The sequence below is a fragment of the Hylobates moloch genome, unplaced genomic scaffold (assembly GCF_009828535.3).
Source record: "Hylobates moloch isolate HMO894 unplaced genomic scaffold, HMol_V3 SCAFFOLD_21, whole genome shotgun sequence".
Lineage (NCBI taxonomy): Eukaryota > Metazoa > Chordata > Mammalia > Primates > Hylobatidae > Hylobates > Hylobates moloch.
Genome location: NW_026652296.1, coordinates 9,315,460 through 9,338,760, shown reverse-complemented (window position 1 = coordinate 9,338,760; position 23,301 = coordinate 9,315,460). Strand labels below are relative to the sequence as shown.

At 46.7% G+C, this 23,301-nt stretch overlaps 1 protein-coding gene across 2 annotated transcripts in view; it reads right to left on the bottom strand.

Annotated features, from left to right (window-relative positions):
* The window catches only part of NFATC2 (nuclear factor of activated T cells 2), a 157,152-nt gene that overhangs the window by 69,486 nt on the left and 64,365 nt on the right, over positions 1-23,301 (bottom strand). For both annotated transcript variants that reach the window (XM_032142459.2, XM_032142460.2), the window contains exons 4-5: positions 17,806-18,008; positions 16,317-16,489 (exon numbers count right to left, since the gene is read on the bottom strand). In XM_032142459.2, the coding sequence (XP_031998350.1) occupies positions 16,317-16,489; positions 17,806-18,008 (376 nt within the window). The remainder of the gene's footprint in view (positions 1-16,316; positions 16,490-17,805; positions 18,009-23,301) is intronic.

Here is a 23,301-nt window from a genome sequence, read left to right as displayed (position 1 = left end):
GCACCTCGGGCCCCACCCCAGACCTGCCCAGCCCAGATCTGCAGTTTTACAAGGAGCCCATGTGATTCTTGTGCACTATCAAGTTTGAGAAGCTCTGTTTAGCCCTGGCCAATTAGAATGGGAAGTTAAAAATACTGACACCCAGGCCCTCCCCCTCCTTTTTTTTTTTTTTTTTTTTGAGACACGGTCTTGCTCTGTCACCCAGGCAGGAGTACAGTGGTGGCATCATGGCTCACTGCAGCCTCCGCCTTCTGGGCTCAAGTGATCCTCCCACCTCAGCCTCCCGAGTAGCTGGCATTACAGGTGTGTGCCACCACATCCTGCTTATTTTTGTAGAGACAGGGTTTTGCCATGTTGCTCAGGCTTGTCTTGAACTCCTGGGCTCAAGCGAACTGCCCACCTTGGCCTCCCAAAGTGTTGGGATTATAGGCATGAGCCACTGTGTCCAGCCCAGGGCCCAACTCTAAAGCAAGGTCTCTCAACCTTGACACTATTGCCATTTGGAGCTGGATAATTCTTTGTTGTCAGCAGGCAGGGGGTGTCCTGGGCATTGTACAATGTTTAGCAGCATCCCTGGGTTCTACTTATCAGATGCCAGGAGCACCCCACCCCCAAGCTGTGACAACCAAGATTGTCTCCAGACAAGGCTGGATACCCCCTGGGGAAGAGGGGTGCAAAATCATCCCTGGTTGAGAACAGCTGTTCTAGAGATTCTGACTTAAATGGTCTGAGGATCAGGACCCCAGCATCGTTTTTAATCTTAAAAAAAAAAAAAATCTTCAAGCCAGGTGTGGTGGCTCACGCCTGTAATCCTAGCGCTTTGGGAGGCCAAGGCAGGCGGATTGCAAGGTCAGGAAATCAAGACCATCCTGGCCAACATGGTGAAACCCGTCTCTACTAAAACTCCAAAAAAAAAAAAAAAAAAAGAAAGAAAGAAATTATCTGGGCATGGTGGCATGCGTCTGTAATCCCAGCTACTCAGGAGGCTGAGGCAGGAGAACTGCTTCAACCGGGGAGGCAGAGGTTACAGTGAGCAGAGATCATGCCACTGCACTCCAGCCTGGCGACAGAGCGAGACTCCTCTCAAAAACAAAAAAAAATCTTCAAATGATTCCAAGAGGCCACAGCCAGGTTTTATCTGTGGTACCATCACTGCAGGGTAATACAGGGCCCTGGGAGCTGCAAGAGAATACATCATTAACTGCTGCTTGGGCTCCGGGGTCAGAAAGCCATCGTTTTGAGTCCTGCATCTGCCATCCCTGCTCTGTGACCCTGGGCAAGTCACTTCACCTGAGTCACAGATGCCTCCTCTGTGAAGTCATAACAGTACCTGCCCTCATGGGTCTGCTTCAAGCAGTACAAGACCCTGCATATGAATATATGGACACGGTCAGTACATAGATGGTAAAATATCAAATATCAACCCAAATGGTCATGCATGGATACACAGATAAACAAAGCATGGTCTATCCATGCAGAATATTACTCAGTCATGAAAAGGAATGAAGTGCTGGTTCCATGCCATGACATGGGTGGACCTTGAAACCATTAAGTGAAGTGAAAGGAGCCAGACACAAAAGGACAAATGGCATATGATCCCATTTATGTCAATCGGCCAGAACAGGCAAACTCAGAGAGACGGAGAGCAGATCGGGGCTCACTGTAGGTGGAAATTGGGCAGTGCCTGCTAATATGTGAGGCGTTTCTTTTTCTGGTGATAAAAAAAAGTTCTGCAGGCCAGATGGGATTTTCTCAGCCTGATGTCACTCTGTCCAGGTTCAAGTTCTGTCTTCATAGTTTACTAGCTGTGTGGCCTTTGAGTGGCAGCTCTCTGTGCCTCAGTTTCCTCATAAGCAAAAATGATAAAGTTTGGCTGGGCGCAGTGGCTCAGGCCTGTAATCCCAGCACTTTGGGAGGCCGAGGCAGGTAGATCACCTGAGGTCAGAAGTTCAAGACCAGCCTGACCAATATGGTTAAACCCCATCTCTACTAAAAAATACAAAAATTGGCCGGGCCTGGTAGCATGTACCTGTAATCCCAGCTACTCGGGTGGCTGAGGTGGGAGAATCGCTTGTACCCAGGAGGCGGAGGTTGCAGTGAGCCGAGATCACGCTACTACACTCCAGGCTGGGCGACAAAGCAAGACTTCATCTCAAAAAAACAAAAAACAAAACAAAACAAAAGTTATGCAACTACAGAGTAGTGGTAGTTGCACAATATTGTGAATGCACTTCATGCACTGAATTGTATACTTTAAAATAGCTAAAATGGTAAATTTTATGTGTATTTTACAATAGGAGAAAATATCCTATATATAAGGCAAAACAGCCCATGCTTAGCACACAGTAACAGCTGAAGACATGATAGTCTTTGCTATCGCTGACTTTCAAAAATGCCCCTCTTTTTCTTCCTAAGTTATTTTCAAAACACTTTATTTGCTTAAACCCTTAAATCATAGCCCTACAGCAAGGAAGACACTATTACCCCCATCTAGAGAGGAGAGGACAGCTGCTCAGAGCTCAGCTTCAGTGAAGGGCAGCACCTGCTCTTGGTGAAGGCTACAGTGTTGGACACCCCCCTGGGTGATCCTTGTAGGGGTTTTCACAGCTCTGAGCCTCAGTCTCCCCATCTGTAAAATGGGGCTGTTAACAGTCCCACTTCACAGGTCATTATGAGGATTAAATGAGTTCATCAAAAGTGTGTCTGGCTTAATAAACATGGGTCAGCAAGGTTAGCAACAATAAAAGCTGTAGCTTCTGAGAGGCTGTGCCAGCCACAGACACTGTTGTCTTATATATTTTACCATATATGTACCAAACATATGCATGTGTGTACACAGGTCACCTCTGTGGTCACTGCTGTTCTCAGTGAATCCTGAGCCATAACCCAGGTTTTGTTTTTTTTGTTTTTTTTTAATAGAGACTGGATGTAGCCATGTTGCCTAGGCTGATGTCAAACACCTGAGCTCAGGCGATCCACACGCCTCGGCCTCCCAAAGTGCTGGGATCATAGGCATGAGCCACTATGCCTGGCCCAGGTTCCTTGACCCCAATTGCCAGTGTTTCTCAAACTGTGGCTCCCAGGTCACCTGCAAGGTCACCTGCAGCAGAATCTTCCCCCAGCAACGCAGGGTCAGAAGGTGCTAGATAAAAATGCAGACGCCTAGGCCACATCCCTCACCCTCTGTGCCCCAATCTCTTGGGCAGAGGCCAGACATTTGCATTTTAACAATCTTTCCGGGTGACTTGTCATGCACATTTGCTTAAAAGCTAAAAATAAAAAATTTTTAAAAAAAAAAAATAGTCAAAAAAAAAAAAAAAAGCCAAGTTCCACACTTAAGAGGCCAGCTGAGGACGGGGAACTCCTCCAGGGCAGGCCCCAGTCCTCAGAGAACCCAGAGGCAAAGCAATTAGCTTTTGAAAGAGGAACTGAAGCCAGCGCACAGCAGCCCAAATTACCCTCCCGAGCTCTACTTCTCTATTGCTTTCTGATGCAACCTCAGTCACTTATGGCTGCTAATTGGGGTGACAGGTCCAGGGTGGGTGGGAGGGCTCTCAGGAAGCCCAGTGGGCCTCCCAGGCTTGCACCCACCCTCCTCATCAGTCCCCCTTTCTCCCATTCATTTCTGAGACTGCAAACCGCACAGCCTGCAGTTTTCCAACCAAGCTAGGCACCTTGCTTTTAAAGTCATCTTTGAGGGCCTGGCTCAGGCCTGCGGGTGAAGTCCTGACCTCTGCCTCCAGCTTAAGCTTCAAGGTGGCCCCTGCAAAGTGACTTCCCCAGGCTTCCCTCCTACCCCTGGATTCTGGCACGTCATAAAGTGGCTCGGGGGGCTCTTGTATTTTACGAGCTCTGAATCAACAGGATGCTGTTGGTTTAACCAGTTTGGGTGTTTACTTTCTCTTGCAACTGTGCCCACCTGCAGCACAGCAGCAGCCACCGCAAAGGTTCAGTGAAGAAAACTTACACCAGCACAGGGTTCCCCCACATCAGCCCAAGTGGGCCTGGAAATGTGATGTTATTGCCTGACTATCTGAAATTCGCCGTCAAGCCGGGTGGCCAAGAATTACAATCTATCCAAGAACCTCAGGAGAGACTGGTTAGAGAAATTTGCTCCTGCAGAGAGGGCAGGTTCTGTTAATAACAGCGGACAGGCTGGGCGCAGTGGCTCACCCCTGTAATCCCAGCACTTTGGGAGGCCAAGGTGGGCAGATCACTTGAGGTCAGAAGTTCGAGACCAGCCTGGCCAACATGGTGAAACCCCATCTCTGCTAAAACTACAAAAAAAGTTAGCTGGGCGTGGTGGTGCGTGCCTGTAATCTCAGCTACTTGGGAGGCTGAGGCAAGAGAATTGCTTGACCTGGGAGGTGGCGGTTGCAGTGAGTTGAGATTGCACCACTGCCCTCCAGCCTGGGTGACAGAGCAAGACTCTGTTTCAACAATAAAAATAAATTTAAATTTAAAAAATAACAGGCCGGGCAGGGTGACTCATGCCTGTAATCCCAGCACTTTGGGAGGCTGAGGCTGGCAGATCACCTGAGGCCAGGAGTTTGAGACCAGCCTGGCCAACATGATGAAACCCCATCTCTGCTAATAATACAAAAAAAAAAAAAAATAGCTGGGCATGGTGGCATGCACCTGTAATCCCAGCTACTCGGGAGGCTGAGGCAGGAGAAGTGCTTGAACTTGGGAGGTAGAGGTTGCAGTGAGTCGAGATCACGCCACTGCACTCCAGCCTGGATGACAGAGCGAGACTCTGTCTCAAAAAACTAAAAATAAATAGCAGACAATTACAAATGCTATAAAGACTACAGATTGCAGGCACATCATATACACATTTTTTAAAATATTATAAAATACCCACACCAAGAAGCAATTTAGGGTTCACATGTAAAAGTAACATTCTAATTTTGGGATTTTGAGCAAGACACGTAATTTCTTTGCCTCTGTTTTTCATCTATAAAATGGGAATATCACAGCACTAACCTCACTGGGCTGCCTGCAGATTACGTGAGCTAATCCATGGCCTGCGTGGCATCTCATCAGGACTCAGTGAATGTTAGTTGTGTTTATTTTTATTGCTAAACTTCACGAGACCACAAAGCAGGAATCACTCCCATTTTAGAGGAGAAGACATTGATCGTCCCAGAGGAGAAGGAGTAAGCTTGGGAGCTCACAGCAAATGGAGAGGCAGAATTTGGAGCTACACTGTGGGATTCCACTACCCCATGGGCCCCTCTGCAGTGAAACGGAGGACTTCGTGGGAAAGACACCGGCCAGCCCAGGCAAGAAGGTTCCTCCCACTGGTCATCGTTCTGGCCCAAGCACTGAGCAACCCTGGCCTCGGTGCTCCAGCTGCTGTCAGCCCTTCTTGTCTCTGTATCAGGCCCCATCCTTGGCCGTGAGCCTGGTCTGGCTGGGTCTGGCTTGGCCCAGAATGTGCTGCTGACTCAGGCATCTCCCGGGAGAGGCTGTGAGCAGGGCCAGCAGACAGGCCCCTCAGCCTCCACTCTGGCTGTTCCCTGGGTCTTCCCTGGGAAGTGGGAGAGTGGGGGGGAACCAAAACCTCCCTTAGTGTGGGGCTCACCTCTTTGAGGGAGCCACTAAGTTCCACAGCAAGGGAGTGGGGTACGATGTGTGCAAACGCATGGGACACACAGTGAGTGACAAAGTTCTAGCTGTGGGCCCCAGTGGGGGGGCCTCGGCTTCAGCTTTCTCATATGGAGAAATGCAGCAGTAGCGCCCCTCCTGTGAGACTTTCCTATCTCATCCACTCCACAGGACGTCAGGGAGAGTAGCAGCTGCTGTCTCTCCCCCGATCAGATCATTACTCTACCATTCCAATGTACTAACAGGCACCCTCTTCAGAATACTCCCAGATCCAGTGGGAATATTCTCAGTGATCCAGAGCTCATCAGCCCAAAACCTGATGAGCTCTGGATCACTAAGGAACCCAGGCAGCCTGGACAGAGAAAAGAGGACGGCTTGAACCCCAGCTCTGCCCCTGCCTTGCCAGCCGTGGGACTGCAGCAAGTCACTCATCCTTCGGAGCCTCGGCCTGCAGGCGCCCACACCCTGCAAGGGTGCTTTTCTGTGCCTCCATCACTGGCATGTAATCAAATGCTTCTGAACAAATGAACTGAGCAAACGTTTAAGATGGGCCTTCTGAGGTTATGATGAGGATGGAAATGAGTTAACCTCAGTGCATCTGTGGGCACATCGTAGGTGTTCAGAAGGGCACTCTGCCTTCCCAGCTCCCTCATAACTAGCCCAGTAAAGGGCCGGGCAGGTAACTATTTCAATCAGCACAGAAGCCACCCCAATCCTGGGCTCTCCAAAAAAAACAACTTTCCTCCACTCACTCATCAGCTGGCCCACCCCACTGGGCCAGATAACTATCGGGGTTCCTTCCCAGCAGCAGGGTGTGTTGCAGGCTGTCTGCTCGACTCTTCACACCGGCCTACTGCTGCCTGGGTTTCAGACTCCTGCAGTGACAGGGTGTCAGCCAGAGGTATGTAAAGCCTGCTTTACAGAACTACGGGAGGGCTGCAGGCAAGAAAACGAGATCTGTCCACACTGGGCCACCACAAAGGAGGCACTCGAGTTACCCTGTGGGATCACGTCTGGCATTTACTGTGTGAGACACACACGCATTTAACCGCCACCCCGAGGGAGGTACTATTATTCTTCCCATTTTACAGATACGGAAAGCGAGGCACAGAGTGTTTCAGTAATCTCCCCAGGACTAAGCAGCCAGTAAGTGGCAGAGGCAGGATTTGAACCCAAGCTACCTGCTCCAGAGCCCACAGTCCTAACCGCCACTCGAAACTGCTTTTCCCCATCATGTGGCTTTCTGGCACTTCTGAAATAGGGCTTCTTGGTCACTTGCCTTGGAGAGCAGAGGCTGACAAAGGCCTGGCCAACCTGCTCTCTGCCCAATGCTCCAGTTTCATCCAAGATTTACCACTACAGGACCTTGAAGGAGACAATCTAGTGCCGGAGGGTGGGGGGATGGGGGGTGGGGGGATGAGTGGTGGGGTGGGCAGGTGCCCACAGCCCCCTGGAGGCCCTTGAGCTGGTCTCTGATTTATAATGAGATGATGCCACCCTTTGGGTTTCTGACCCAAATTAATCTATCACTCAATATGTAGCTAAGCCTTGATGCCCCGAGGCTCAGTGGGATGCAATGTCACCACTGGCTTGCCCCCTCACTAGCAGGATGGCCGTAGGCAAGCTCACTTCTCCATGCTACAGTTTTTCCAGCCTCTTCTCATACTGATTCAGCCACAATACAGAAGGTACTTGACACACAGCAGGTGATTAATAACTGTTCATTTCTCTACACCTCTTCCCTGTCCTGTCCCTCTCATCTTCCTTCTTCCTTCATTCTGCCTTCAAGTATTGATTAGCACCTACTATGTGCTAGGCTGTGTGCTAAATGAATATTAAAATAGAAATCACAGCTGGGAATGGTGGCTCAGGCCTGTAATCCTAGCACTTTGGGAGGCCAAGGCGGGTGGATCACTTGAGGTCAGGAGTTTGAGACCAGCCTGGCCAACATGGTGAAACCCCGTCTCTACTAAAAGTAAAAAAATTAGCCGGGCTTGGTGGTGGCCTCCTGTAGACCCAGCTACTCAGGAGGTTGAGGAACGAGAATCGCTTGAACCCGGGAGACAGAGGCTACAGTGAGCCAAGATCGCACCTGGGTGACAGAGTGAGAATCCGTCTCAAAAAACTATATATACAGAAATCACATCATGTCAGCCTCCTACTTGGAACCCATGGCTTCCCATCCTAGTTAGAATAAAATCCGAATTCCCCAGCCTGGGCTCAGACCTCACGCTCAGACCTCACCTCCGACCCCTCGCCCCACCTGTAATACTCCACACAGTCCCCCAGGGTACCTTTCTCCTCCCTGGAGACCCCGAGCTTATCCCTGCCTCGGGGCCTTTGTACTGGCTATACTTCCCCATGGGCCAATCACTCAGGTCCTGGTGAACAAGCTGCATCCTCACAGGGGCCTTCCCTGATCAGCATGACAGACACATATTTAACCAGCCTACCAACATGGTGATGTTGCTGTTCCCACACTCTCAAGCCACCAACCCGTGGTCCTTGTTATTTTCATCATGACACTTGGCTCTCAAATGATGTCTTTGCTTGTTTACTGTCTGTCTTCCCCACTAGAATGTAACCTTTGTGAAGGCAGGGACTTTGTTTTGTTCAGTGCTGTATCCCTAGTGCCCAGATCAGTATATATCACATGCCAAACGTATTTTTAGTTGAAAGAATAAATACTGGGAAGCCCACAATAATGACATGGTCATTTCAGCTTCCGGCAGGAGCAGCTGAACAAGATGAGCATTTCTGATTCACAAAGCGAAGCACAGTCAACATGCCATTCGGGCCTCCCTAATCCTTATTTGTTTTGAGATGGAGTCTCACTCTGTCGCCCAGGCTGGAGGGCAGTGGTGCTATCTTGGCTCACTGCAACCTCCGCCTCCCAGGTTCAAGTGATTCTCATGCCTCAGCCTCCACAGTAGCTGGGTTTACAGGTGTGCACCACCACACCTGGCTAACTTTTGTATTTTTAGTAGAGATGGGGTTTCGCCATGTTGGCCAGGCTGGTCTCGAACCCCTGACCTCAAGTGATCTGCCCACTTCAGCCTCCCAAGGTGCTGAGATTCCAGGCATGAGCCACCACACCTGGCCCAGGCCTCCCTCCCTAATTCTAAGGGTTTCCTGAAGCAATGCTGCATTAGCACCCAACCCCCAGCAAGACCCAGGAGAGTGAAGTGAGGGATAAAACAGAAGGTGTGCAAGAAGCATCGGGGTCATAGGTTTTCTAATCTTTTGCTTTCAGAAAAAAAAAGGCATAAGAAATAGCTGAATTTCCATAGGGAAAACAATGGAGCTGGACCCTACCCCACATGATACACAAAAACCAACCTGCATGGATCAGAACCCCAAACATGAAACCAGAACTGAAAAGCTTCCAGAAGAAAATGTAACAGAATGTCTTTGCTACCTTCAGATAGGCAGAGATTTCCTGGAGGAATGCAAAAAGTACTAATCCCAGAAGAAAAGAAAATGACAAATTTGGCCTCAACAAAATAAAATATGAATGTTCATAAAAAGACACTACCTGGGCTGGGTGCAGTGGCTCACATCTGTAATCCCAGCACTTTGAGAGGCCGAGGCGGGCGGATCGCCTGAGGTCAAGAGTTCAAGACCAGCCTGGTCAACATGGTGAAACCCCATCTCTACTAAAAATACAAGAATTAGCTGGGCATGGTGGCAGTCGCCTGTAATCCCAGCTACTCGGGAGGCTGAGGCAGGAGAATTGCTTCAACCCGGGAGGTGGAGGTCACAGTGAGCCGAGATTGCGCCATTGCACTCCAGCCTGAGCAACAAGAGCGAGACTTAGTATTAAAAAAAAAAAAAAAAAAAAAAAAAAAGACACAAGACATTACCTGGAAACAAACAGGTAAGCCACAGACGGGGGGAAAATATACACAAATCTGACAAAGGACTTATGTCCAGAATATATAAAGAACTGATGCATATTAACAATAAAAATATGAATAACACAGTTAAAAATGGGCAAATATTTGAACAGACAATTTACCAAAGAAGATACATAGTCCAGGCACGGTGGCTCATGCCTGTAATCCCAACAGTTTGGGAGATGGAGGCAGGTGGATCACCTGAGGTCAGGAGTTCAAGACCAGCCTGGCCAACATGGTGAAACCCCGTCTCTACTAAAAATACAAAAATTAGCCGGGCATGGTGGCAGGCGCCTGTAATCCCAGCTATTCCAGAGGATGAGGCAGGAGAATCACCTGAAGCTGGGAGGCAGAGGTTGCAGTGAGCCGAGATCACGCCATTGCACTCCAGCCTGGGGGACAAGAGTGAGACTGCATCTCAAAAAAATTAAAAAATAGAAGATACATAGATAGCCAACAAGCACCTAAATCATTAGTCAGTAGGGAAATGCACATTAAAACCACAATGAGATCCCATTTTACTCTCATTAGAAGGGTTAAAATTTGAAAGACTGACAATACCAAATATTGGTGAGGATGTAGCGTAACTGGAACTCTCATACATCCTTGTTCACAGTGGAATATGATGTTGAAAATACATAAATAAAAACATACACATCCAAGTCCATTCCTAGGTCATTTACTCAAGAGAAATGAAAGCATTTGCTCACAAAAGGACTTGAGTAGGAATGTTCATAGTAGCCTTATCCATAAACCTAAGCCCCGGGAACAGACCAAATTTCTATCAATGGTAAATAAACAATTGTTATATTCATGCAATTGAATAGTAGTGCTCAGCAATAATTAGGAATGCATTACTGAATAACACCACAGCAGTGACAGATCTCAAAAATAACATGCTGAGCAAAAACAGCCAGACCCAGAAGGGTACACACTGTATTAATTCCATTCTATAAAGTTCTAGAACAGGGAAGATTAATCAACCGTGATAGAAATCAGAACAGCGCTGCCTCCGTGTGTGGGCTTGAGGCGGCGGCCTTGGCTGAAAGGACATGGGGAACGTTCAAGAGTGAAGAAAGTGCTCCGTCTTGAGTGGTGGTTACGTGGGTATATGCGATTGTCAAAAATCACTGAACACTTACAATCTGTGCAATCTACTTCATCTTAATTATACCTCCATAAAAATATATATGTCACAAAGAGAGGCAGAGAGAGAAAACAGCATGTGAGAAAATCCATTTTCTAACCCACACCCCATACCCACTCCCAAGCCCTGCAAAATGAGCAAAGTGAATTTACATTCTGTGCCCTGAGCTGGCAGGGCTTTATGTGAAACTGCTTTACGTGGTTTCTGAAATACACTGAGCAGAGAGGCCCATCTGCTGGGCAGGGAGAAAGCCATGGTGGCTTGGGCAGAGCTGCCTGGAGACATGGCTGGAGAGGTTCTGTTAAGTTCTCACAGGACCAGGTGTGTGCCTGTGGACGTCTCCTGTCTCATTGCAGCCTTTTTCTCCCCACTGGGCAGTGTGGAAACACAGCGCGGAGACCGTCACTATGTGCTGAGCCCCAGCAAACACTGCCCGGTTCCATCTTTACAGGACAGAGACTGACAAGTAGATTGGGTTGTCAGAGCACAAAGGGGGGGGCACCCCATACCGTGTGGGGTCAGGGAATGCTTCCTCCTTGAGGAGCCATCTAAACAGGGGCCTTGGATGAGGAGGGGTTAGCCAAGCCACTGAAGGATGGGGAGGGGCGGGCTCCAGATATGCATCTCTCAAAGTCCGCCCCACATCAGAATCACTGGGAGACCTCGGAAAGCCCCCAAGCCCAGGCCACATCCTGACAACCAAATCGGAGTCTCCAGGGTGGGACCAGGATGTCAGTATTTTTTTTTTTTTTTTTTTTTTCTGAAACAGCATCTAACTTTGTCACCCAAGCTGGAGTGCAGTGGTACAATCCCGGCTCACTGCAGCCTCAACCTCCTGGGTCCAAGCAATCCACCCACCTCAGGCCCCCAAGTAGCTGAGACTACAGGCATGCACCAGCATGCCTGGCTAATTGTTTTTGTAGAGATGGATTTTCACCATGTTGGTCAGGCTGGTCTCCAAATCCTGAGCTCATGCGATCATCCGGCCTCAGCCTCTCAAAGCGCTGAGATTACAGACGTGAGCCACCGAGCTTGGCCGGGCATCAGTATTTTTTAATACAACTCTCAGGTAATTCTAACATACAGTCAAGTTTGAGATGTTCTGGGTGGAGGTGACAGTGTGCAAAAGCCAAAATGTCAGAGAAAGATCCCAATGCATTTGGGAACTGAGGAGCAGACAGGAAGGGAAGCCAACAAATGCAGTTGAGGAAGTGTAGTGGGTTACATAGTACCCCCCTACCCGACTCCTCCTCCCTGCAAACTTCACATCCACCCACAACCTCAGAATGTACCTTATTTGAACCAGGGTCTTCACAGATATAATTAAGGTAAGAATGGAGATGAGATCACCCTGGATTAGGTCTAAACTCAGTAAGTGCATCCTTGTAAGCAACAGAAAAAGATACACACAGAGACCCAGAGAAGGCCATGTGCAGACAGATGCAGAGACTGGAGCAATGCAGCCACAAGCCAAGGAAGGCCAGGGAGACCAGCAGGCACCAAAAGCTGGCGGGGATGGCACTGGCGGTTTCTCCCCTGAGTCTCCAGCAGGAACCAACCCTGCCGACACCTTGATTTCAGACTTCTGGCCCCCAGAACAGTGAGAGAATACATTTCTGTTGTTTCAAGCCACCTGGTTTGCAGTAATTGATTATGACAGCCTAGGAAACTAACATAAGAGGGAAGCGGGCGCCGCTCTACCCCTGCAGGGAAAGTGGAGTTGAAGCTGACAACACGGAGGAGGCTGGGCTCAGGCGGGAATGAGGCTGAGCAGGAGGAGAGGGGAACTGCTCCGTGCCAAGTGGAAAGGGGAGGGTAGGCCCCTGCAGCTGCTGTCTATCATGGGTAGGCTTGTTGTTCGGGAAGACAGGGGTGATCCCTCTGACCTCTTCCATACTCCAGAGAAGTGGGAGGTGCGGTTATCTACATGGAGTGGGAAGGGGTGGGGGCAGCATTCAGAGGCTGGGAGACTAGAGAAGGGTCAGGTCAGTCTTCCTGAGAATAAGGAAAGGAGCAGTGGGGGAAGCTGGAAGGATCTCCTCAGCAATGCTGAAGCCCTAGTGGAAACAGAAGACTGGAAACACGAGGGTGCCAGTCTGTGCAAAAGTGAGATTGCAGCTCTGACCAGCTGGCACGCAAATAAACATGTCACCTGCACTCCTAGCAAATCACTCCACCTTCCAAAGAGCTGCCTCTGGTAGTTTGTTCATGTTGTTTCTGCCAGCATCGGAGAACTTACCCTTGATCCCTAAGACAGTACATAAAAGGCATCTCCAAAGTAAATAAATTAGCCTTGCAAATAAGTACCAGCCCACAAAGTGTTTTTCTCCCCAACTCACTCTCCCTGTCATTGGAGACTCTGGCTTAGTCAGTATACACTGTCTAAGGGTATACTGTCATTAGTAACAATGTATTTTACAATACTCTGCCAGCGCATGTTACTGACTAATTGCTAACATGTGTTTACTGACTACCTCCCTATGGATTATACAGTAAGTAGTCAATAAATATTTATGGACCTACCATGCACTGGTCTAGGGAAACAGAACAAAGAAGTAAATAGAAATGACAGAAAATTATTAGTGAGAACTAGAGTGACCAACTGGTAGCTCAGCTTGGTATTGCAAGAGAGGGCGGGTTATGGGAACCAAAAGAAGAAGGGATTTCATAGAACCACAAAGTTGGAGACTGGCTTTCCTACCTACCAAGTAAGAACAGGTGAATCACCTTACCAAGAAGTCTCAGTTTCCTTCTCTGTCAAAAGAAGGCAGGTGGATCAGGCAAATGCCTTTTTAAAAAAAAAAGAAAACAATTTTCAATGTTCAAACAGCTTTCTAACACCCTGAAGATCTTGCTGGAGGTACATGTGGTTAAGTGATGATCCTCAAAGTCTTAGATCGACATAAGATAAGTTGCCTTGAGAAACCCGAAGAGAGGGAGGATCAGGGGCTCCTGTCCCCACCTTGCTACAAACCCCAGTCTTATCCTGGAAAGTGAGTCATTTGCCAGAAAGGGGAGACCTTACCTGCTCAAAATCCCCCAAATCACTGCAAGTTTCCTTCCAAAAACATCTTGAGAGGTTCAAAACCAAGACCTTGGTGGGGCAGCCACCATGACCAGCATTTGATGGACAGGAGGGGGTCTACTGAGCTGAGCAGGAGAATTCCAATATTTCTAGTAATGGGGTTTTCAACATGTTTTCCCTTGGTATCTACTATTGGGTCTTTCTCTTCTAAGATCAGAATACAAGCTCACCACCAATTCAGACTGATCCACATCTTGACTCAAAAGGCTGAAAGAAATTAGAGTGACTCTTCATTCATTTCCAAAGACCAACCAAGACCAAGTTCTGGCTACTCTCCCAAAGAAGGGACCATCCTTTCTCCTTCCTGACTTTTCACCATGAAGGCTAGGCTTTCCCAACCTCTTCTGCAGAAAATACGCTTTCCCTTTGCATGTTAGTCTTAAGACTATCTCTTATTAACAGAAGCTATCTGTAGATATTTTCTGACCACAGAGCATTTTGATTTTTTTACCATTTTTTAAAATCAGGATATTTTTTGGTTTATTTTTAAAAACCAGAAGATTTCCAGCGCCAGTTGATAGATGCAGCAAAGTACGCTGGCACAAGTTTACCTGTGTAACAAACCTGCACGTCCTACACATGTACCCTGGAACTTAAAATAAAATAGGCCAGGTGTGGTGGCTCACGCCTGTGATCCCAGCACTTTGGGAGGCTGAGGTAGGTGGATCATCTGAGGTCAGGAGTTCGAGACCAGCCTGGCCAACATGGCGAAACCATGTCTCTACTAAAAAATACAAACAATTAGCCAGGCATGGTAGTGGGTGCCTGTAATCCCAGTTACTTGGAGGGCTGAGGCAGGAGAATCACTTGAACCTGGGAGGTAGAAGTTGCAGTGAGCGGAGATCGCGCCACGGCACTCCAGCCTGGATCAGAGAGTGAGACTCCTTCTTAATAAAATAAAACAACCAAATTATTTGATCACATTGAGTCTATATTCCCACGTGGAAATATTGGCTGCAGTTGAGTAGCAGCAGCACATTTAGGTAGCGAATGTCCCCAATCTCCACTATTCCCTGATGTCTGCCACCCAACCTACCCCATTCATTTTCACAACCTTCCTGGCCTCTGTAGGAAGTTGATATTGTGACACCTAGTTATGGTAAAATGTCCAGCAAAAAGGAAAAAAAAATCCTGAACCATAATTTAATATGGAACATGATTAAAACAGCATAAAACCAAATGTTCTTAGAAGAAAGAGACTTTAAAATAATAGAAACAGTTTTTGTTTCTGGAACAATGCTTATTTTCTTCTTCTTTACGCTTTTTTTTTTTTTTTTTTTTGAGACAGGGTCTCACTCTGTTGCCCAGGCTGGAGTGCGTTGGCGCGATCTCAGCTCACCACAACCTCCACCTTCCGGATTCAAGTGATTCTCCTGCCTCAGCCTCCCAAGTAGTTGGAATTACAGGCGCGCACCACCACGCCCGGCTAATTTTGTATTTTTAGTAGAGATGGGGTTTCACCAAGTTGGCCAGGCTGGTCTTGAACTCCTGACCTCAAGTGATCCACCAAAGTGCTAGGATTATAGGTGTGAGCCACTGCACCTGGCCTCTTCTTTATGCTTTCTAAAGTAACTTTTAAACTTTCAAACACTGAGCAGATAATAAGTGTTGTCACATCTAATTGCAGAGATTAACTACAAAACTGTGTTAACATATAGGTAGACTTTAAACTTAGGTATAAAGTACGTAAGAATGAGCTCAAAGCTACTTATTCTTTTGAAACCTGGTAGAAATGTGCCAGGTTTCTGCTCAGTGTCCTTCCAAATGGCAGATCCTGGTCACTTCGTGTCAGATTCTGAAAATCTTCTGCAACGATGCAACCATCTGTCTGGGTGTCCTTATCCTCTCCAGACCGTAAGCTCACCACGAGAAAGTGTCCTGCTCATCTATGGATCCCCAACCCCTGGCATAGTGCAGGATACAAAATAGACCTCAGTCAACATGCAGAGATGGGCTATGGGTGGGGGACAGGGCATGGCTCCCGCATGCAAAAGCCCCGGTTCCAATCCCAACCCTGCTACTCTTTGGTTGTGTGCACAATTTACCCCCTTGTGACTCTACCTCCTCATCTGTAAAATGGGCACACTGACACCAGCTAGTGCCAGGGATTGCTGTGAATATTCATGCTGAGTACTTAACACTGTGACCAGCAGAGTCAAAGCTCAATGAGTGAGAGCTGCTGTGGTTTGTTATTATTATTGAAAGAATAAAGAAGGAGAAGAAAAAAGGGCACCACGTACAGCAAACTCACTCCAAATGCATCTATCCTTTGAGACCAGAATGATATTTACACATTTCACGTCTTCTAAAGGAAGCTTTAGGCTACTTATTGGCCCTATTATTTTTAAATTTCCTGTGAGGCCACAAAACCTTCCAGAAGTCAATAGAAGCAGCAAGAGAACACTGTAATGTGCTCTGTCTCTGGCCCCTCTGGTCATCTCAGGCCAGTGTAACCCTGTGGGTCCCATACATTCCCTCAGGCCACCCCGGGTACCTCGCCTAGAATACATTGCTCCCAGGGGAAGCCCACGTGCCCTACGCTTTCCAAAGAAAGACTGGGCCCCAGGGCCCAACTTACAGCACTCGATGGGGTTAGATGCAGTCTGTAAAGAGACGATTCTGCCACTGGACTCTGGGATGTGAACTCGGAAAACCAGCCTCACCCGCGTGTTCTTTCTTCCAATGTCCGTCTCGCCTTTCCGCAGCTCAATGTCGGCGTTTCTAAGCTTCAAGATCCCCGCACAGTCGATGCTGCCAGGATGTTAAGAACCCCATTGTCACCAACTACCTTCAGGAGCAGGAAAGATCACCCCCAAAACTGCCGTAGGCAGCCAAAATAATTCTACAGCCAGTCACTGGGGGAAACTGCAATACACTCACATAAGCATTTCAGCCAGGAATGTATACCAAGATGGGGGTAAAAATACTTAACAAAAGCAATTAGAGAAATTCCCCAGTGAAAATTACTTCTCTAGGGAGATTTTTCATGCCAACTCTTCTACTCTCAAAAACATCTGAAAAACTCTATGTAACTGGGGAATATTGATTGTGGACTATTCAATAGATAAGAGTAGTGAATCAACGTGAAATCTCTTGAATTGAATAAATGTACTGTGATTGTGTAAGAGAGCATCCTTGCTCTTAGGAAATGCATCCTGAAGTATTTAAAAGTAAAGGGGCATAAAGTCTGCAACTACCTCTCAAACAGTTCAGGAAAAAATGGAGAGGTGGGAAAGAAAGTGCTGGAGCACAGGTGAAGCATGTTAATGCCTGGGAAAGCCGAGGGGGCAGGATTCAGGAGTTCTTTGTACACTTCTTGCAGTATTTCTGTAAGTTTGAATTTATTTTCCCATCCAAAGGTTTTTTTAACCCCAAAACATGTGCAATGGTTCCCAGATTTTAGCCACAGGCATATTAGCTTTGTGAATTTGGGCCTCTCTGCATCATTACTTAATGATCTCTCTAGGTCAAATTAATTTTTTAAATATAAGTAAATTTAACCTGATCCCATGCAACATAATACAAAGATTCACGGTTCTTCCTCCGAAGACACATGCAAATACTGACATATTATACTTTTTTTTTTTTTTTTTTTTTTGAGACAGTCTTACTCTGTCACTCAGGCTGGAGTGCAGTAGTGTAAGCTCGGCTCACTGCAACCTCCCCCCATCAAGTTCAAGCAATTCTCCTGCCTCAGCCTCCAGAGTATCTGGGATTACAGGTGCCTGCCACCATACCCAGCTAATTTTTGTATGTTTAATAGAGATGGGGTTTCACCATGCTGGCCAGGCTGGTCTTGAATTCTTGATCTCAAGTGATCCACCCGCCTCAGCCTTCCAAAGCGCTAGGATTACAGGCATGAGCCACCACGCCCGGCCTACATATTATGCTTTTAAAATGGAAACATTTAAAACAGAAATCACAAAGGGTCGATGGATCACAGACTGAGAACTGCCATCAACAGCTGCCTCCATCAGTTCCGTAGAGTCCCCTCTCCCAAATCCCTGCCACCTGCCCCTGGCTCGCTTCTCCATGAAGACCCGCCGCCCTCAGCTCCCAGCCCTTACGTTGCCCTCATGTTGTTTTTGGGTTCCAGAGGGATCTCCAGGACTTTGGTGTTGCCCACAATCTTCTCATAGCTGGTGGTGGTGACAGTTTTCCCCGTGATTCGGTGCACCTGGTAGAAGGCGTGCGGCTTAAGGATCCTCTCATCAGCTGTCCCAATGAAGATCTGAAGTCCCAGAGGCTTGTTTTCCATGTAGCCATGGAGCTGGTGGCGGAGAAAACAAAATCATTAAGATGCGGGGTGTGGTGGCTCTAATCCAATAGACAAAAAAAGACCAGAGAGCTCATGGGCAGCAGAGAGAGTACGGGATTTCTGCAGCATCTGGAAGAATGGAGAACTGGAGACAACCTTGATATCCAGCAAGACGGTAACGCTTGGATAAATCACAGGGATCCCCTCTAACACTGAATATTAAGTGGCCACTAGAAAGAATACAGTAAGTCAGAATTGCATTTATGGAGAAACAGCCAGAAATTGTGCTTAATTGATGACTGAGGGTGGAAGGAGTGTTGCATAGCAGTGAGGATAATTGAAATTAACTGCAAATAAACTGAAAGGACAAACATAGAGCTCTTGATAGTGATAGCCTGGGAAGATCAGAAGAAAGAACTGTCACTTCTTTTTTTTTTATATACTTTAAGTTGTAGGGTACATGTGCACAACGTGCAGGTTAGTTACATATGTATACATGTGCCATGTTGGTGTGCTGCATCCATTAACTCGTCATTTAACATTAGGTATATCTCCTAATGCTATCCCTCCCCCTCCCCCCACCCCACAACAGGCCCCAGTGTGTGATGTTCCCCTTCCTGTGTCCATGTAGAACTGTCACTTCTTATATGACTATATTCCAATGAACAAAGTTTGATTGTGTAACTTTAAAAAAGAGTGTGACAAAAATGCCATAGTCTAAGTCAAAAGATAAGTTAAAGACTGAAAGAAAATACGTGCAACATATAACACATAAAAGATTAGCACGTAGAATATATGAAGAATGCCTATAGTAAGTAAAAGATTCCCTGGCCATCTATTTAGAATTGAATCCTAACCCCAATGGCTTTCCCTATCTCCCTCTCCTACTTTTTATCCAGTCCAACACACTATATATTTTCTTGATTCATTTTGCCTAAGTCTTTCTCCCAGAACTAAACTGTCACCTCTCTGAGAGCAGGGATGTTTGTCTGGTTAATTTGCCACCAAATCTCTAGCACCTAGAATAATGCTTGGCACATAGTAGGCATTCTAGTACATATTTGATGAGTGAATTAATAAGGCTATCCAACAGAAAAAAGTGAGTAAGATATTTGAACAGGAAATTCAGAGAAAACAAATGACCAGTTTGACTTCTAAACAGAAAAATGCAAATTAGACAGCCATGAGATACCACTTTTCACCCGTTAGATTGGCACACATGTAGATATTTGATAATATCAAGTATTTTGGAGATTGTGGGGGAACAGGCACTTTTATGCAGATGAGAGCAATATAAACTGGTATAACTATTTTAAAGAGTATTAGAGCAACAGCTTTAGTAAAACTACATAAATAAACACTCTTTGACCCAGTAATTCCACCTCCCGGTATGCACCCTAGAGAAACATTGTATATGCAGGAGACACGTACAAAAATGTTTACAAAAACAAACAGAATAATGAACAATGAGTTACATCAATAGCCTGACTACTAATAGGACATGCCTAGGCTATGATACACTAAGAAGCACTTTAAAAAATAGTAAGGTAGAAGTCTATGAACCAACCCAGAAAGATCTAGGACACACTGTTGAAAAGCAAAAGCAATGTGTAGAAAAATACATACAGCATGATACAACTTTAAAAAATGCAGAATGTTTTCCATCCATCCAGTTATAATAGAAAAAGGTGTGAAAGGATGTGCTCCAAACTGACCACATCATCACCTCTGTGAATGGAGAAGAAGCTCAAGATTGAGAAGGTGATCAAAGAGGACTTTGACTTTATATGCCATGTTATAGGAAGAATAGATTCCTAGAAACCTGTGAAATATTTAAAATATATATATATATATACACACACATATATATACATATATGTGTGTGGGGTGTGTGTGTGTATATATATATATATATAAAATAACAAGAGACAAAAGGACATTGATCTAGAGTTTGATGATGTGTTCCTGTCTTGTCACTGAGTGGAGAAACACTAGACAAATCATTTAATCTTTCTGTGCCTCTATTCCTTTCTCCACTAATTGAGTGGGACTACAAGTGGCAATGCACGAAGAGCCCACTCTGCTCTGGAGATCCTTCGGTAGGATCTCCAGTCACCTGCTAAAAGGCAAAGTTGCAGGGTGATGAATGATTACATATGGTCTAGAATTGTGCTATCTAATGCAAGAGCCACTAACCACATGTATATATTAATTAAAATTAAGTGAAATTGAAAATTCAGTTTTTCAGGTGCACTAGCCACATTTCAGTGCTCAGAAGCCACATGTGGCTAGTGGCAGCCACAATGAACAAACAGCACAGACAAAGAACGTTTCCATCATCACAGAAAGTCTTATTGAACAATGCCGGTCTAGAAAGATGGCATGCTCATGTCCCCTTCTAAAAACCAAACAGAGAGGCTGGGAGTGGAACTGTGCTAGATGATCACCTTTTTCATAATCTGCCAGACACTTACATAAGTGTCTGACACACACCTGACAGGCAGCCTTGGGCCAAGATGGAAATCCAAGTCAGAAGCCCCTTATCTGAAGAACAGCTACTGTACTCAGTAACAAAAATCAAAAGAAGGGCAGCATTGAGAAGAGATTTTGTTTTTGTTGTTTTTGCTTTGCATTTGAGCCCAAGACAAATATATTTCCTCATCTCCTCTCCTGGATTTATCAAGAGTTGGTATCAAGAAGAAAAGTAGAATGGAGGGTGAGCCCTGATGATGTGGAGCTGTTTCCTCCTCAATGACAGAAGAGCAGAAATCACCTGCTGGATGTACTCAAGGTAAACAGGCAGGGAACATTTGGAGATAAAATCTATCGTGTCCCTACAGCTCCATGTGAATCTGGCCATTTCCATCCCCTCTCTTGTTGGCACACCTGCCCGAGCCACCATCAACCCTCACTGGAGTGACCAGCACTGACTGCCTAGCTTACCTCTGGCTGGTCTTTCACAGAACAGCTCAATGATCTTTTAAAAATGCAAATCAGATCCGGATACTCCCCTGCCTACAACCCTCCAAAGACTTCCTGTGGCCTTAGAATAAAATCCAAACTCTGCTTGATAATCTAAGAGCCTTCCAACAGCCCAGCCTCTGCCTTCTCCTCCACCACCCCACTAGGCTCCTGCCAACAACCAGCCATCCTCCTGTTCCCTGAACACACCAAGGTCTTTCTGACCTCAGGGCCTTTGCACAAGCCATTTTCTCCGCCTAGAATACTCTTCCACTAGCACATCTGGGTTTCAGATCTTCAGGTTTTTCCTGAACCAGATTAGATACATTCAATGCTAAAGCCAGCTCTTTAGGCGTTACAAGAACCAATCATTAAACCTATAGGAATTTTAAGAGCCAGTTGACACCACTTTGGTCACTTTGGCATGTACATTTCCAGCCATCATGGGAATATTTACACCACAAAAACTGACAAATGCTATAAATCAGGGCTTTTTACTCCTGGAAAATTGGATGTTAAGCATTTACTAGCACATCACTGGAATATTTACTTCATTAATATCTGAAATTTCCTTGTTTAGTTAGTTATTTGCTGAACACTTCTCTCTCCTGCCTGAACGTGAGTTTCACAGCAGTAGGAACCTTGCTATTTTGTTAGCATGGTCAATGAACATTTGTTGAATAATCTGTCACCATCAACAGTAATGCAGCGCCAGGCATGATGGCTCACGCTTGTAATCCCAGCACATTGGGAGGCCAAGGTGGGTGGATCTCTTGAGCCCAGAAGCTCAAGACCAGTGTGGACAACATGGCCTGAGCTGTCTCCACCAAAAAAATGCAAAAATTAGCTAGGCATAGTGTCGCACGTCTGTAGTCTCAGCTGCTTTGTGGGGCTGAAGCGAGAGGATCAGTTGAGCCCAGGAGTTTGAGGCTACAGTGAGCCACAATCATGCCACTACACTCCAGCCTGGGTAGCAGAGCATGACCCTGTCTCAAACAAATAAACCAACAAAAAACAGTAATGCAGCAGTGAAAGCATCTGCTTCCCTCATGCCGCACACCACACTTGATGTTTTACACATCTCACAACAATTCCATGTAAGATGGGCTCACTGCTACCCACATTTTACAGGTGAGGAAACTGAGGCTGCTAAGGTCAGGCAACTTGTCCCAGTCAACACAGTGAGCATAGGGCAGAGCCAGGCTCCAAACTCCAGCCTCTCAGGCTCCGAACCCACCCGCTTCCCTGCCACCCTCTCCCTGTCCTCAGCGCCTGGTGGATTCCAGTCTGCTCTCTGACTACAGGTCAGAAAGGGCAGGTCCTCAAAGGGAAAATAAGCAAGTGCTAAGGTGCAACATCAAGAATGTGCTTCCTGGGGCCAGGCATGGTGGCTCATGCCTGTAATCCCAGCACTTTGGGAGGCTGAGGTGGGCAGATCACTTGACGTCAGGAGTTCAAGACCAGCCTCGGCAACATGGCGAAACCCCGTCTCTGTGAAAAATATAAAAATTAGCCAGGTGTGGTGGCACGTGCCTGTAATCCCAGCTACTCAGGGGACCAAGGCAGGAGAATCACTTGAACCCGGGGGTTGGAGGTGGCAGTGAGCCGATATTGCACCACTGCACTCCAGCCTGGGTGACAAAGCAAGACTCTGTCTCAAAAAAAATAAAAAAATAGAATGTGCTTCCTGCCGCATAGGAGAGAGAGTGGGGGAGGAAGGAGGGAGAAAGGAAGGGGCACAGAGGGAGACGAAGGGAGAGAAACAAACAGCAACCTAAACAAACAAAAACGGTAGTTCCTTGAGAGAAAAACCTCTTTAGGAAAGCCAAGAATGACCTCTCTGAGTTGAATAGCAGCCTCTGGGTTGAGCTGGGCTGGCTCATACAATGTGAGCAGATAGAATCCACCTGGCACTGGTGAGGGTCCCTTCCCCGCCTTCCCGGGTAACACCAGAAAGCAGTGTGGTATAGCTGAAAGCACAAACTTTTTTACTTTGGGTCAGACATATCTCAATTTCGATGCCAGCTCTGCTTCTCGATGGCTGTGTGACTGTGAGCAATCGCTCCACCCCTGAGTTTCCATATGCTCAGATAAAAGGGGGACATCACCACCCACCCTGCAGGCCTCTTCTGAAAGGCGAAATAAGGTGACCTTTGTTGGGCACCAAAGCACAGCACACGGTAGATACCCATGAAACGAGAACTTTCCTTGTCATCAGAGGATGACGCAAATCGAAACAGGGAGGTGATATTACAGAACTGAATGGAAGGGTGAAGAATGAATGTGAACAAAGTGAGAATCAACGTGAAGGCCTCCCATACGGGAAAGCCCGGGCACTAATTCC